Genomic DNA, 17,257 nt, shown 5'->3' with positions numbered 1-17,257 from the left:
TCCTAGCCTGGGGATTTTTAAAAGGAAGTTAGATGAGCACCTTGCCGGGGTCATCTGACCCCGGTGCTCTTTCCTGCTAAGGCAGGGGGTCGGACTAGATGATCTACCTAGGTCCCTTCCGACTCTAGCTACTATGAAACTATGAAACTATAAGTGAATCTTGAAAATACGGAAAAAGAGAACCGATTAAGACAAATGATAGATTTACCATTACAGAAATGGAGCTCCTACATGATTGAGAGCAAATTATAGTAAATAGATTAAAGGAATCATTCCACAGTTGTTCAGAAATTTCAAGTTCAGAATGTAGAAATCACGTAAGGTTTAACAGACCCCATCCTGCCTCACTGAAGTCAATGAGAACCTGCCATTTATTTCAAAGGCAGCACTCAGACCCCTAGTCTTCTGCAAGTAACTTGTCATTCTCTCTAACCATTCTTAAGGTATTGACATCAGTTGCTTTCTGCAGTTAATCATTTATTTTACTTATTTTAGTGAGAGAGAGTGTGGGGGGTGGGGGGATTGAAAGAGAGAGAGACTGTTCAAGGTTTATTTCATTGCAGTTTTTGAGAGAGAGAGAGAATTTTCTATATTTAAAATATGAAGTAATAAAATATTCAAGATATATCCATGGAGTGAGTTTTGGTATATGTAAACTACTTAACTGTAGCCCTAATGTGTGGTTTCTGAAGTATGATATTATAGTAGAGTTTATGAGGGACATAATGAGGAACATAACAAACATAAAAAAACAAAGCTTCAGTATATAAAATTACTACATAGTACATTTTCAAAAAAATGTTTTGAGTAGAAAGATGATTGGGCCATGTGAGAAAAACTAATGTTTAGTGAGAACAATGGTCTAAGAAACTATATTGATAGCAAAACTGGAAAAGTTTGGCTATTCCAACATTTGCTGTGATGTTTGACATGGAAATTCTCCAGTGATTCTAAATTATATGGATCTCATTCCCCACCCACCCCCCACGGTGTCATTATATGAGGGACAAAACATTTAACTATCCACTTCATTATTTTGGGCCCAGACAGGCATTAAAGTCAACTGGGAGCCCAAACAGCTGCCAAGAGTTCCCAGCCTGGTCAAGGAGCTCCGCTAGCTGAGAGTCACCTGATTGGGACTCAGTCAGCTAACCTGGGCTCCCACCGATTGGAACACATGGTGTGGTCCCTGGCTGGGAGCTCCAATCAGCTGAGGGGCCTCCTAGCCTCTGGAGCACACAAGTGTCTTGATAGGCTCCTCTGTGCTCCAGAAGCTGGGCACTGGCAATGCATTCAATTAAAGGCATGACAAAAAAACCATCCACAAAGTTATACACATATTTTGTATAATAACTTTGTGGCTTATTCCTTATTTTATCACACCATTAATTAATTGAATGCTTGGCCAGGTCGTTATTTAAGATGTGTGTAACAGGGACTCATGTGGGAGCCCTGTTACTAAGGCAGGATTGGGTAAGATTGACCCGATGATATACCTAGCCAGGTGAAGGGGATCATGCACCAGGGGCAGGGTAGAGTGATTAGCCCACCACTACCAGTATATATCCAGTGATAGGGCACATACTTGTTGCCTTTGGGCACTGGCATGGGATAACCTGGATCCCAGAAAAGAGAAGTACTGGGAGTTGGGCATGTGACTCCGCAGGATGCCAGGATCTGGGATGGCAGCAGGTCAGCCACAGAGCTAAGTACTTACTGGGGAACTGCAGGTGCTCTGGTGAGTCTGGCAAAGAGTCGGGGTTCCGCGAAGCAGTTCAGCAGGAAGCTGGGAGAGAAAGAGAAGGTCCCTGGGGCAAGACGGGCAAGGAGAGCTAGGCTTAGCCCTAACCCAACGGGACAAGCAACGACACCAAGTGTGACAGCACAGACAGCAAGGGGGAAGCCAGTGCAGGTCCTGGCACATGGCATAAGTAGAAGACACGGTGAACGCGCTGCTATAACAAGGCAATTAGTGGCAAGGACTGTAGAGAATACAGTGTATCTTTGATGTACTTGGATCTGAGGTACCTTATCTGCGACCCAGACTTCCCTCGCTAATGGAGTAATTAGCGAGGTCCTGGTAGTTCTCCAAAGCCCTGCAGGGATAATAAAGCTTTGTTGTGAGAAATTAACACATGGGTGACACTACTAACTCTGCACGGGGAAACACCACTGAATCCCTCTTATTATCTTTCCCATCTAAGTCATGGCAGGCAAGTTCAGAGGGAGACAGAGTCAGGATCCATAACCCGTTCACAATGTGATTAACCAGTTAATCAAGTCTTAATTGTACTGCCTGTCAGGGGCCTTGCTTGCAGTTTTTAAGCTTAACTTCAACTGGGTGTTTCCTGGGTTCTTTATGATTATTCCTGCTCACCTCCCACCTTCCTCCCTCTTAAACTACTGATACGTATATACGTACAAGCTCTGTTCAAAAAGTATGAGACTGAATCTGGACTTGTGGTACAAAGTATTGGGTGGGAGTGTGGCTTTGTTAAACATGTCTGGGCATGTTGGGACTCCTCTGGACAGGTTTGCAGCTCATGTGTTTCCCCAGTTTTCTGTGGCCAGCATTTGAAGTAAGATCGTTTGTGTCTCACGTCCCCTTTCGTTATGTCAGAGTGTCCAGAACAATACGTGTGCATTAAATTTTGCATGAAAATCAGGAAAAAAATGAAGTGAAACATTTGAATTACTTAAAATAGCATTTGGTAATGACACTATAAGCTGTGCAAGAGTTTTTGAATGGTATCTTCGGTTTAAAGAAGGATGATCATCAGTTGAAAGTGAAGAGTGTTTTGGACGCCCTTCAACATCACAAAATGATGAAAATGTGGCAACAGTGTGCAGTTTGGTTCCAAATGATAGGTGATTGACTGCCTGAGAGATAGCAGAAATTGGAATTTCTGTTGGTTCATAGGCAGACAAGATTCTTTGGGTGAATCTGATATCTTTTACTAGAACAAAAATAGTTGGAAAAAAATTTTAGCAAGCTTTCGGATTTAAAAGCCCTTTAAGCTGAGGAAGTCTCTGCAGTTGGTATGTGCTCTTCCTGGATGAAATGACTATTGGTTCATGTCATTCACTTCTAACCAGTGATTTGGGAATGTAACAAGCAGAAAAATGACCAGAAAAGTGGGTTTCCGACTCTTGGATGCTTCACCACGATAATGTGCCTGTCCATTCAACATAGCTTGTGAAGCAATTTTTGGCCAAATTTTAGCCAGACACTGTATCCTACAAGTGCTGCAGCCTCCATATTCATCTGATATGGCCCCACGTGACTTTCTTCTCTTCCCTCAACTAAAGAAAACCTTGAAAGGAAGAAGATTTTGTGATATAGAAACCATAAAACAAAATGCGACTGAGCAGCTTTTAGCAATTCCACAAATTGCTTATCAGAGGTGCTTCCAACAATGGCAGAAACTTTGGGAAAAGTGTGTGGCTGCGGAAAGAGCATACTCGGGAGGAGATTATGCCAAAACCCCTGTAAATAAAATATTTTGTTTCCTACAGCCATCAGTCTCAATACTTTCGTGTGTGTGTGTGTGTGTGCGTGCGTGTGTGTGTGTGTGTGTGTGTGTGTGTGTGTGTGTGTAAAAATACTGTCCAGCTTAATGTGATGTATTTTGTCTGGAAGGTCACTTAATTTTGTTTTGCCAATGTTAATATTTTTTCATTTTTAAAAATTAGGGAAGAAACCCAAATAGAATGCTACCCTGAGATACTATTAATGATCTGAGGATATCAAGTAGTGTCAATGATGCATAGCAACTTTAATTTTTTTACAATATTTTAACTTTTTAAAGCCCAAGTTGTCTCATTGGCTATTTAGCATAACTAGTACAGGGAAAATGCCTGGAGCATTCTGTTCAACCAGTCTTTAAGTTCCATTATACGTAGCAGAAGAGTTTAATACCACCAGAATTGGAACCAGCCCTGTGACAATAGGAAGCTAAGTAATCAGTTGGTGAATATTTGTTATATGAGTTCTGTGCCCCTCATGTCACTGTTTCATTTGAACCAACATAATTGCAGAAAGCAATTCTGGGGAGAAAGGGTAATGATTGGTTCAGTTTGTTATCTCGAATATCATAATGGCTTCATTCAATATGTACCCTCGTGTAATATCTTGGTTCCATCATTCTGTGTTCAGAGTTGAGTTCATAATGAGAAGTTGTTAGACTTATCTATTCCATAATTCAGATACAATTACATCCAATGGGTGTATAAGTTAGTGAAGTTTCTTAAAATTACTGAACAGTGTAGGGACACAGCCAGGTACGTAGAGCAAAGTGGAAGCACCGACTTCTGGTTCATGATCACAAATGCATGATTGCTGGTGAGAGCCGATTTTTTTCACTTGACTATACTGCTTGACATTCAGACCTGCTGGGACGAAGTTAAAACAATTCCTATAAAAGTTGAGAGAACTCATTAAGGAGGAAGCTGTAGCAGGAAGTTGGCTCCTGTGGCAGGTTCCGGAGCAAACAGACACAAAAGTAAAGGTTTATGCTAACAGTTTTTGATCAAGGGAATTGCTTATTTTGTTGCTTTGCAAATTCAGGTGTTTGAGTTAATAAAAATTGTGACTTGAGGGGTTGGTCTCAAAGGACTTGAGAATAACATTGGATTTTTATGAGCTAGTGAGGGAACTAACCAGCTATGATATCCATGTTATGTAATGTGTTTGAATGGAGTTTATAAGATACAGTCAGTGCCTGTTTCATATTTGTGGCCGATTATTTCAGGCTTAAATTAAAGGAGTAGAAGTCTTCTTGGAGCATGTCACAACACGTTATCAAAGGTCTCTTTGCCTAAAATATTTAACTTCGTAGAGTATGCTAGCATGACACAGGTTGGAGGTAATTTTTTATTAGTAGCTCCTCTCCAAAATTACACCGTAAGCTTTTCTCACTTTTTAGAGACTAGCAGGTTCAGGAGACATAAACTTTCATAGGTGATAGCCTACTTTGTCAGATGTTGCTTTCTACCTGACTTCAGACTGATGTGGCTGATTACCTCTCTCTATTTAGTTTGTTGAGAGAAACCTGTGGAGGAAGAAGTTAAAATAGACAACTTTTGGAAGAATTTGTAGATGTTTTTGAAGTGTCCACTATTGTTTATACCTTTTTCTCTTCTTATAAGAGAACGCTGTGTAATGCACAGAATTAGATCTATCTTCAATGTTTTTGTCTAGCCCTCTTATTCTTTGTGTACATTTAAACTGTTAATCTTCTAAAGTTTATGTTTGTCTCTGTAGGGATTTTTTCTGCTAATTACTTATAGCTAATAATAACTATATAGCTAATAATAATAAGCATCCTGTCAACAGAAGCTCAAATCTTTCAAGCAGGGTGTCTATAATTAGGTGCCTGAATCTGCTTATTTTTTAAATATAAGTGACTTGATTTTTTGAAGGTGTTTGGCCCTACATTTCCCATTGTGTTCAGTTTGATTTATAGTTGTTTAACATGCATGAAAGTCAGGCCACTTTATATTTAGTTATCTAAATATGGATTTTGGAAGGCAGCTTTAGACATTGTCTTTGAAGTTTTTGGCTAGGAATTAAACAGATTTTCTTTGTTGATATAGTCAACAATACAAAGTGTGCTATCAGATATTTCTGCATATACTTCTGAGTTTCCTTATTCTTGTTTCCTTGTTTAAAATGAACCAATTATTTAAGTAACTGTCATAAGATTCTCTTTTGGAGTTTGTATTTTTTCCCTGAGTGCAAGAGCTTTCCAATCCATCTTTTGCTAGGATTTTGCCATTCTGCTACCATGATAATGCTGAATACTCATAGTACATGACTGCAGCTTAACTTTCTCACTTACCTTCCCAAAAGAGAAATAAGGAGACAAGAAAAACTACAGTCCCGGTATGTCAGTATCTCACCCCCAAATACACACATTTTAAAAATAACAAACAAAACATGCTAGATTTTTCATTAGGTTGATAGGCAAATATTTGTAGATGCCATCTTGCTATGTGAGTGTGCAAAGAGGTGATATTAGTGTGAATACAGGAGCACAATCATCTATAAATGTCATGTTCAATTCAGCAACGGAGGGCAAAAATATCTCAAATATTTTAGTAATACGTATCTATGGGGAAGTGTGCCTATACTGTAGAATTTTCTTCCCTGGGGTTATGTCCAGCTCTCATTCTTTTAGCTGTAGAAATAATTAAACTGCTTTTGCAATTTCATCTAACAGAGAAAATGGGACTTCTCAGTCATGGCAAAGCAAGAAAAGGCACTGTTACTGAAATGCATGATAACTACTTGAATTATAAAACTTCTAGTTATAAGCATTTGCTGTTTGAGTACCAATTCTACAAGGACAGTTGGATGCTAATACGCAATGTTATCACTGAACCCTGGAAGTTTTTGTAAGAGAGAATGATATGTGTTATATAAAAGCCACTATCTTTTTATTAATTTATTTTTTACTTATTTTCATATGCAGATTTAACCTTGGAAGAACTTCCTACTCTTCTCCACTGTGCAGCTAAATTTGGATTAAAGAACCTTACTAGTTTTCTGCTTCAGTGCCCCAAGGCAACTGAGGTTTGCAGAACAACCAACAAATATGGAGAAAACCCAGCACGTATTGCTGGAAAGCATGGTCACAGTGAACTTCAAAAACTCATCCAAGAATTCTCAGTAAGTTTATCTACTTTTTCACAAAGCATATATATGTATAACTAACTCCTTCAGAAGTCACACTAGTATTTGAGGTCAGAATCTTCTTTGAAAGATGTGCTGATGTCTCTCAAAGTCTAATAAATTATTGCTCTTCTTTTTAAAAATTGTGTGCTGGATTCTGTCTGCCTGACAAGGGTTCAATGAGAGGTGGAGAAGGACAAAAATGGCTCCCCAACTCCTTCTTTTCTTACATAATGATCAACCAGAATTCCAGTATTTTTGTAAGCATGAGTATAGAAGAGGCAGTAGTGGTAGAGACCTTCTAGCAGAAGAAGTGTTCCCCATAGCACAGCAGAACAATCGGATTTAGAACTAAGAGGAACCTATGCTGCTTCTCTAAAAAGGAGGTAAACTTCTCTAAAATGGATAAACTGCATCTAATCTCCTCTACCAGCATCTTTGGCCACTAAAAGTATGATGTTTCAGCACTCAACCATTACTCTAAATGTAGACCTGATAAGTGTGGCTTTTACAAAGTCAGAAAATAAATGGTGGTATGATTCTATTAATCTGACAATTCTTTTATTCTGCTTGGTATATACGAAGGGGCTTCTTGCCAATAATATCCTATTCAATGTTAGTAATGTAGAATATGGTCCATATATACCTTTCTTGCTTTCTGTCTCAAGACATCATTGACTGTATTTAATAATATAATTTATATCAGTAGTAGTTATTGTCAATTCAGTGTCTGAATGTCTTAATCTGCTTTAGGGGCCCACAATGATAAGCACTGTGCAAATATAGGTAATACTATTACAACCTAAAAGCCAAAGCTGATAAAGAATAAAGCAGTTGGGTATGTGGGGCAGGGAGTTAGAACATGAAGCTGTAACAAGTCAAAGAACACTGAAGAATTGGCAGTTTTGCTAGTGCCAAGTCATTGTTTTGTTCTGGCAGGGGTAGATTTTAGCTTATACATTACCAAAATGGGGAAATGGTTGAATGAAGACATAAGAAGAGGAAAAAGGTCAGTTACAGCTCATCATCTGTCTAGCCATCAACAGACTATGTTTTGTAAGCATCACAGCAGAGGTGAATCTAAAGGTTGGATTTGAAGAAAGATGAAGTAATCACTCCATGGATTAAACTAGGGAGTTTTTTTGCATGCATAAGGAGCAGCATGGGAGAAGCATGAAGGTGATTAAGGAAGAAGGTGACTGACTATAAATAATGACAGGGTGAGGACAGGGTTGAGGTCATTATAAATTACTATATCAAGTAGGTAGGTCTGGCTAAGCTATGAAGAGTATTAAAAGAAAGGCTCACGTCTGATGTGGAGGTGAAGGAGAGTGAGAGAATTGGGCTGAAGAGAGAGAGGGAGACTCAGAGGGGTTTAATGCATACAGAGTTTTAAGCCAGAAAGATCATATTAGCAGCAGCGTTCCGAACACTCATAAGGAGAGCAAAATTGCTGATGTTAAGGCCAAGAATGATGATTTGCATTGGTTAAGATGCAAAGAAAGAATAAGCTGCTTCCATGACAGTACATTATTTTATTTTTGGTTTCAGTTCTTTGGTATTTATATGAAGCCATTACTAGAGTAAGCATTTTAAAATAAGTTTTGAGTAAAATATCTTTTTTCTAGACATTTATATTTTTCTAGGAGTCCCCTGTGTTTCAGTGGTAGAATCCTTGTCTGTCACACAGGAGACCTGGCTTTGTATTCCTGGTTGCTTGTGCAACTACAGCTATGGAGGCGCCAAATTCAGTCTGGCCTTTAGAGTCTCTCTCAGTGGACTAAAGTGGAGATGGAAGGTCTGGGAAGCCTCCACTCCTCCAAATTTCTGCCTAGCCATATGCGTCAAAGGTCTAGGTTGGCTTCTCATGCACACACCGTGATATGGAAGGATCGATGGTTGCCAAACATATTTTTCTGAAATTAAATCTTTAAAGGAAGCTTCTAGGTTAATGGTACCCCATACCTTCTGATCTCACAGAGAATTTTTCCTTGATTTCAGTGGGTGATGGAGAAGATTCTAAAAGCATTAGAAGTTCTGGCTGGTTTAATTAATGTCTTAGCATCATAGAAAAGTAGGGCCAGCAGGGACCTCCAGGAGGTCATATGAGCCAATCCTGTGCTCAGGGCAGGATCATCTCTGTCTAAACCATCCCAGACACTTCATCTAAGCTGCTTTTAAAACTTCCAAGGATGACGTTTCCATAGCCTCTTTGAGTAAACAGTTCCAATGCTTAACCATTCTCACAGTGAGGAAGTACTTCCTAATAGCCAGCCAGAATTTCCCTTGCTGCAATTTAAATCAGTGTTCCTTGTTCTATCCCTTGCAGTTACAGCAAATAATTTATTTCCATCCTCCATATAAACACTGTTCAGGTATTTGAAAGATGGTTATCAAATCTGCACGCAGACTTCTCTTCTCCAGACTAAATCATTTTAGTTCTTTCAGGCTTTCCTCAGAACTCAGTTTTCCTTGGCTGTCACTTGAATCCATCTAACTACTCTTGGTTGAAAAGGAGATTTATAGTACATGTGTTCTGACTAAAGAATTAAAATATGTACCATAGAAATTTTCTTATATAACAAGTCTGTCAATAAAGATATATTGGGCATTATAACAATGAAATTAGCAACAGGAAAATGGAATTTTAAAAAGTTCAAGATGTATCAAAGGTTATAAAGAAAATATTTGTTTGGTTGTATTTGAGAAATAATATGTGACCATGTAATTGAAATAAGTGCCCACTGTGGGCAAGATTAAGATTATATTTGCAACCTAGAATTTGCCACACTTTTGAGTGCTTAATCATATAATTTTAACAGTTAATGTCTATACGATGCTACAAGAGTAAGTGAACTAATGTTAAATTTAGTTACTAAATTCACAAGTTTTGCATATGCAAGAATTATTTGGAAAGTTAAAAGTTCTATGGTCATTCTGTAGTTTGTGTTGAAGTGGACCACAGACAGAGGCAGCCACAAAGTTGTCAGTCAGGGGTATCTCCCAGGGGTTACCTTCATGTTTGGCTATGCTCAGTGATTCTTTAGTATTTTCAGCTTGGGCTAGTCATAATGGCCAAACACAGTAGAGAGATAATATCTCTTAACTTGCAAGTTATGACCCTACTAATACAGCCCAGTAGGTTGTTGACTTTTTCCCCCCATAAAAGCGCACACTGTTGGCTCACATTCATCTTGTGATCCACTTGTACCCCCAGGCCCTTCTCTGCAGTATGGTAACCTATCTAGTCATTTCACACTCTGCATATAATTGCTTTCTCCCAAGTGCAGGACTTTGCACTTGTTCTCACTGAATTTCATTTGATTTAATTTGGAGAATTTCTTCAGTCTATCCAGGTCATTCTGGAGTCTAACCCTATCCTCCAAAGCAGCGGTCCTCAACCTTTTGGCTCTGCAGGCCAGATGAGTGACCCAAGGCCAGTCTGTGGGCTCAGTGGTATCTTGTGTGCTAGGATCAGACCCAGGGAATTGAGCTTCAGAGACCTGGCACCATCCCCTCCCTCCCTCCCTCATGTAGCAGGACTGGACTCTGCCTTCCAAATTGCCCCTCTGCCCATCATCCTCTCCACCAATGGATCACTGTCCTGGCACCCTGATCCATACAAGAGCATTGGAGGCATCAGTAGGCGTGTTCCCCCTCCCTGCCTGCTGCTAGAGTCCATGCAGACTGTGCTGACCCTGAATGCTTAGATCCAAGCCCCACCAGAGATCTGGGGGAGATAGGGGGCAGTGGAGTGATTTGGTAGGAGGGGGCAATCCAAGTCGCATGGGGGACCCCTTCCCTCCCCCCCCCCAGTCCAGACTGTACTGTGGCTAGAAAGCCAGTGAGTAGGGCAGGAATGGGGCAGACTTGCAGCCCCTAGCCATACCCTGCTCACCATCCCCTTAGCAATAGATAGGGGCAGTGCACATTTAGAGGGTATTAACCCTGAACATGTAACTGATCACTAGCACTAGTTAATCTTAACACAGACTAACATTCCTTAAAATTGGCACCTGCTAACTCTAATCTGTAATCTCACCCTAAGTAGGGATTTGATAAAAGTTTTCAAATACATAAAGGACAATTATGGAGAGGATAGATATGGGCTTTTCTCTGTCACTGTCTTCCATCCTTACTTTCCTATACTTTTAAATATTTTGGGAAAATTAGTAATATTAGTTGTCAAATGTGTTATCTGCTAGTTCTGTTTAATTAGTATGGTTCTTAGAAAAATCCTTCTCTGGAACTTGTTAGAGAAATTAGGTTAACAACTGCCTTCATTAATTTATAGGAACCAACTCTTAGCTGGTATAATTGACTGTTTTTTTAAATTAAAGAAGCTGCACCTATTTACATCAGGTGTGGATCTGGCCTATCATTTTAAGTACTGCAGCTATGATTAGCACTGTTTCAGTAGTATTCTTTTGGGAACCAACAGATTGGGGAAAAAGTAGAATTTAAGAATTCATAATCTATGTGAATTTGAGTTTTTGGGCTTTTAAATACTTTTTACTAGTGATGGATCATGTATTTATAATATTTCTGCTTATATCCAGTACAAATCAGTATGAAGCAAAAAAAATCACAGTTAAATTAGTGAAACTTGACAGAACATAAATGAATGCTGGCTTCAGTTTCTTCACAGTATCACAGCTCTTTCTCTAAGAAGGCAATCATGAGTGGGGGAGGACACTGCTGTATTTTATTGTGCTAGTAATAATTTATAGCTGTAGGATTAAACCATATGTAATTGGTAACTGCACATTTTACTTGATTTCATATTTGCTGTAAATGACTCAAAACCCAGCAAGGAACCTGATTAGTAAGCATTAGAAACCATTTACATTATAGGATCCTTTTTATTTAACTAAAGTGTCTAATGGGATAAAGCCATGTACACTCCAGGAACCTTGACAAAGTGCTGCATTATATACTCAGAGTAGGACTGGGCAACTCAGAGGACTAAAGTAAATATCATATGCTAAACATTAATTCAGATTCAGCTGAGCTCAGTAGTGAAAAATATTAGTGGGGAGAAATAAGCTATGGATACAATTTACAAGTCTTAGGTATGGGTGCTGGATATCTGTCTTATAGATCAGTGTGTTTACATCCTACTAGATTTTGTTTCCCTCAATAATCCATAGTAGGGCATTCAGGAGGTTGCTGTAGATCACTATTCAGTTATCAAATTGACTGTCCAAGATACTTCACTGTGATTAACTCCTTCTTTTTGGTTGTCTTAGCAATTGTCTTAGTTTTTCAGGTGATAGGGCAATCCAAAAATACAGGTCTTAACTAGAACTGTTATGCAGCACCAACCCTAACATGCATGCACTCTGATAGCATGCTCTTCCATAGAAATTATGACTGTTATCTGCCAGGAGAGGCAATCCTCATTGTACTAGAGTCCAAATCTATTTTCTAGCATGAACCCAAGTGTATACTATGACAGCTATGTTGTTGCTGTTAAGAATAAACAATATAAAATGTAGGACATAATTGGTGAAAATAAATTTGCTCCAGATTAAAAGAAAACCAGTGCATTATAATAAATGCAGAGAGAAAAGATACAAGCAGGAGGAAATAACTGCATGTCGCACAGGTTGGAGAGATGAGTATCAGATTGAGTGATACAGGGTGCATCTACATACATGAGCTATTTTAGCATGGAGCAATAAACTGTGGCTTATATTGCACAAGAGTTTATTGCTTCCAAGCACTGTGTCTTCACATATGTCCAGGACTGCAGCATGTTGAGCCAGGTTGGAGCAGCGCCAGCTGGCAGAGGGCTTGGGGGTTCAGCCTGCCACCCCAAGACTGCTCCGACCCCGCTTAATGTGCTGGGGAGGCTCTGGCTGGGGCATGAGGGTACTTCAGTGCAGGGCTAGCTAGCAGGCAGCCCCCACACTGAACACCCTTGTGCCCCAGCCAGCCCTGTCAGCATCTACATTTACATTGCTGCACACTAAAAAATTCCACCATAGGATAGTACTTGTATTTACCAATACTAACCTACAGCAGTGTTCATCAGTTTACTGCCACCTATATAGGGCCATGTATGTAGATGCAGAGACTTTCCTGAAGAGCTAATTAGACAGCTGTACAGTAAATATCTTGTGTAGATGCACCCACAGAGGCTGTGTCCCCATGAGCAGGGGCGTGCACAAATTCATGCCACTGCTTTTTGCCCCGGTGCACACCCCTGCACATGGGGTTAGTACAGAGAAAATTGCTCCGGGGGGGTAGGGGAAGCTGGGGCCAGCACCTGGGCTAGCCCTGGAAGCCTTACCTGGAGTCCTGTGGGCCTCCTGGGGTTCCAGTAGTGGCAATCTGGGCTCATGGAGCCTGGCTGGCACCTGAAGTGTGGCTCTGGCTGGCCAGGCTCTGGTTTCAGGCAGCACACACTGCTGCCATGTGTGCCATCCTGATTTTTTTTCCACGCAGTTGTTTTTTTATATCAGGATTTCCCATTATTTACGTCTGGCTCTGTGCTGCAAATATGCATCTCAAAGAATCAAATTATATGCATGGGATGCATTTTGCAGTGCCTCAAAAGCTTTTGAGGAGCCCTGAAACGCACGTGTATGCTCATGTAGATGTGGCCAGAGAGCTTAAACCCATAGTAATAGCACCAAATAACTGCAAAAAGCAGGATGGATTCCTCCAAAAGCCAATGAGCTAGGATCTAGGAGTGTCAGGGGAGCACTGGATGCACCTGAGCATAAAGATGCATTTTTTTTTCTTTTTTTTAATCACTTTTTTACCTTACACTGTAATCCTGAGGCAGCTAAACGATCCTCTCTTCTGTTTAGTGTTAGTGGAATCCCCCACTGGCTATTTAAGCTGGTTTTTCATTTGTTATGCATTGCTGAAATGGTACAAAGGGGTCTGGGCCAAAGATTGACTATCTCTTACAACAATTGCATGAACTTTTTCCTTTTAGCTGTGACCAAACAGACCTGCATGTGCATTCTTCTGTCATGTGACTTAATTTTATTTTTTTAAATTAAGACAGAAATGAAATAATGAATATCCAAATAAACAAGAGCTAATGTGTAAGCACAGAAAATCATATGGCAAATATTTTGTACTTTCATACTTTCATAATTTTTGAGTTGATATCCAGAATAGTGGTGTTCAGGATCAAAAAGTCCTTGTCCACAATTAGTATCATATGACAGCAAATACATATTAACTACAGTATTCGCAGTCTAAGAACTCTATAAGCCTTCCCTGCAGAATGATCTTAGGCTGGCAAAACTCCCCCTAAAATTTCTCTATCTCAATCTTTCCTGTGGGAGCTGTTCCACTTGGCCTACTGACTAATTATTAATATAGAGAGGTTGAAACTGACCCTCTAGACCAAGTCCCTTCTCCAATATATACTTTAAATTATTTATACAAAGTGGATAAGTTTCTGTATGAGATGCTGAGAAAGACTGCCCAGAGAATAAACTGAGACACTTCTGGTCAAGGCAATTACCCTGTATAAAGGAGAATCAATTTCAAGTCTCTTCTATGATCAATGGCAGTTGTGAACTTGGAACCACATTCTCCCATGTCCCCAAGTGAATGTCCAAGCCATTGAGCTATTCTGGTGGCTTTTCATTACATTTTTTTGAAAGAGCTCTTTGTCCCAATACAAAACTTGGAACATATTTTAAAATCTAAAATGTTTCATGGTCTGCAAAACTATTTCCAGCTTTCACACAAGTAAATAAAAGAATGCCTGGAGCTTGAGTAGCAACAGGAGAGTTTAGAAGTATATGGATGCAGCATTAGGTTGCAAACTCAGCAGCTTAGAAAATGTCCAAAAAGGGGAGCTCAGCCAGAATTTGTGATGAATGGCAGTGCCATAGCTATGAACGTAAATCCTACCCTGACTTGTGCCAAACATATTTGGAGTCTTTCAGCATTTAAGTGAAATGCAATTAGTGTGATGCAATGTATTGCCGCATTTATATGTGTGCCTGGGACTGCAGCACATTGAGCCAGGTTGGAGCAGCCCTGGCTTGCAAAGGGCCTGGGGGTTCAGCCTGCCAGCCTGGGGCTACTTGGACCTGGCTCAGTGTGCTGTGGAGTGGCTGGCTGGGGCACGAGGGTGCTTCAGTGCAGGGCTAGCCAGGAGTTAGCCCCCACACTGAAGCACCATCGTTCCCCAGCCAACCTTGTCAGCCTCTACATGTGCATTGCAGCCCAGTAAATAATGTCACTGTAAGTTACAAATACTACCCTGTGGTGGCATTTGTGGCTGGATCTAGCTGTGCAGGCATGTGTGGTTTGTGACACCACAGACCTCTGTGGTGCCACAAACCGCATGTGTTGCACATTAAACCATGCCCCATGCTGCTAATTTGCAGCGCTGGGGCAAAATGTGCTACCAAAAAAAAAAACCCAAACCAAAAAAAAAGTCAGCACAAAGCACGCCAAAGTGCCATGTGCTAGAACAAACAGAGACAGGGCAGCAGGCAGCCCAGAACTGCTGGCTCTCCCATCTCTGCATGTTGCTGAGCCCCTGCACTGAGGCACCCTGTGCCCCAACCAGCCAGGGAGCAGCACGTGGAGAAGAGGCAGGGAGCAGGCAGCAGCTTCCACATGCTGCAGAACCCCCATCTCAAGGCACCCTGTGCCCTAGCCAGCCGCTCCCTGGCTGGCTGGGGCACAGAGTACCTCAAGATGGGAGAGCAGGCAGTCCTGGGCTATAGAGCTCCTGTGCTTAAGCATGTGGAGCTCCCATCTCGAGGCATGCTGTGCTGCTGCCAGCCACTCCCCAGCTGCCTGGGATGCACTGTGCCTCGAGATTGGGGAGCAGGCAGCCCTGGGCCATCTGCTCCCCTGTCTCTGCATGCCTCAGCACAGGGGCTGTGCTGCAGAGCCCTTGCACTGAGGCACATGAAGCCCCCCCGCTTTAGAAGTGCTGTGTCCTATGCAGTGTGCCTCAACATGTCTCAACACAGGAGCTCTGCAATGGAGGGCTGCCTGCTCCTCCATTTTGTGGCACCATGTGCCCGAGCCAGAGACCAACTGGCTGGGGCATAGGATGCCTCTAGATGGGGGCTCTGCAGCATGCAAAGACAGGGGAGTAGAAAGGCCAGGCTACCTACTCCCCGCTTTCCAAGTGCTGCTCCACAGCTGGCTGGGGCACAGGGTGCCTGAGTGCGAAAGTTGCCTGCCAGCTAGCCCTGCACTGAGACACCCTGTGCCCCGGACCCACCCCAGCTGCACATGGAACAGTGGGACAACGTGTCCCACTGCAAACTGCATGAGTAGGGGTGTGCACTGCAGCACAAAATAGTGGCACAGATTTGTGCTGCTACTATTTCTCGAACGAGCTTTAGTTCAAGTGCCACCACCACCATTTTGAAGTGCAAAGACACTGATTCACAAGACATAGCAATGCTTTAATTAGAGCGACTCTCAGAGTTGCTCTGATTAAAGCACCACTCCAGCCTCATCCCCAGGGCATATGTAAGAGCACCTCCGTTGCCTAACATTTGATGAACAAGTAAAAAAAAAGATATCCTGAAGTAGACCTGAAAATGTCAAAATAGAAAAGTGTAAGTGATATAGCTGTATTAGTCCAGAAATTATGTGAGAGGCAACGGTTTCTTGGGGTGATAGCTTTTATTGGACCAACTGTGTAGCTGGGATAAAGCTTGGGATAAAGCTTGATGAGTTTTGCTGTGCCTGGATCCTTGGGCATTTATACACATACGTTTTTATTCCCAGACACACTGGAGATCTTGATTAATTGAGTCTGCTGCACATGCAAGCTGATGTGCACAGCTCTGAGTCACTTGCAGTCAAATAAGCAGCAAAATGTGTGTCAGCAGGGAGAAAATGGCAGCAGTGCACTTTTGAACTAAAACACCTTTTATGTGTGTTAGTTCAAAAGCAGACCACCACCATTTTCTGCGTACTGACACACATTTCACCACTTATACAACTTCAAGTGATGTAGCACTGAGCACTTTGAAAAGTGCCCAGCGCTACGGTGCTTGCATCTGTAAAAATATTTAAGCTGTGATCACAACTGAGGAAGAATGTGTTTCAGTTGAAAGCTTGTTTAACTTCATCATAACTATGCAGTTGGTCCAATATAAGATAGCACCCTCAGAAATCCTTGCCTTTTCCATACTAAGAAAGGAAAGAGAAAGGCGTAGAAAACCTGTGAAACCTATTGCTGGAGACATTCCTTCAAAATATTTTTCCTTCATTTCTTCTACATCATTTATCATATTTTGAAAGAATCTGTTCTACTGCTTTAGGCAAGGCAATGTTAAAGGGACCGTAACCTTGTCTTTTTCATGGATGGTATGGTGGCCCCGACATCTTTCTTCTTAGTGTTGCAGAAATCTGCTATGGTTCGTTTCTCGGGAGGCGAAAAAAAAACTCTCAGTCACAGACACACTCCATTAGCAATACAAAAGATATATATTTGCAAATAGGGTCAGAGAGAGAGACAAAAGATCAAACACTCTGCCCGCGGGGAACACTTCTCAGCAGGCTTTTATCCCCTCTCTCCTGAGCACGTGTACAGAAGCAGGAACTCTTACAACTCATTTCCGGTTCATACAA

The 17,257-nt window shown here is 41.3% G+C and overlaps 1 protein-coding gene across 1 annotated transcript in view; it reads left to right on the top strand.

Moving 5' to 3' along the window:
- Window positions 1–17,257, top strand: part of BANK1 (B-cell scaffold protein with ankyrin repeats 1) — a 346,310-nt gene that overhangs the window by 152,079 nt on the left and 176,974 nt on the right. Inside the window, exon 8 of the mRNA XM_019553351.1 lies at window positions 6,474–6,670. Coding sequence (XP_019408896.1) covers window positions 6,474–6,670 — 197 coding nt within the window. The remainder of the gene's footprint in view (window positions 1–6,473; window positions 6,671–17,257) is intronic.

The sequence above is a fragment of the Crocodylus porosus genome, unplaced genomic scaffold, assembly GCF_001723895.1.
Source record: "Crocodylus porosus isolate Cpor-Errol unplaced genomic scaffold, CroPor_comp1, whole genome shotgun sequence".
NCBI lineage: Eukaryota > Metazoa > Chordata > Crocodylia > Crocodylidae > Crocodylus > Crocodylus porosus.
Note: the sequence above shows the minus strand (reverse complement) of the source record. Positions and strands in the feature narration are given on the sequence as shown.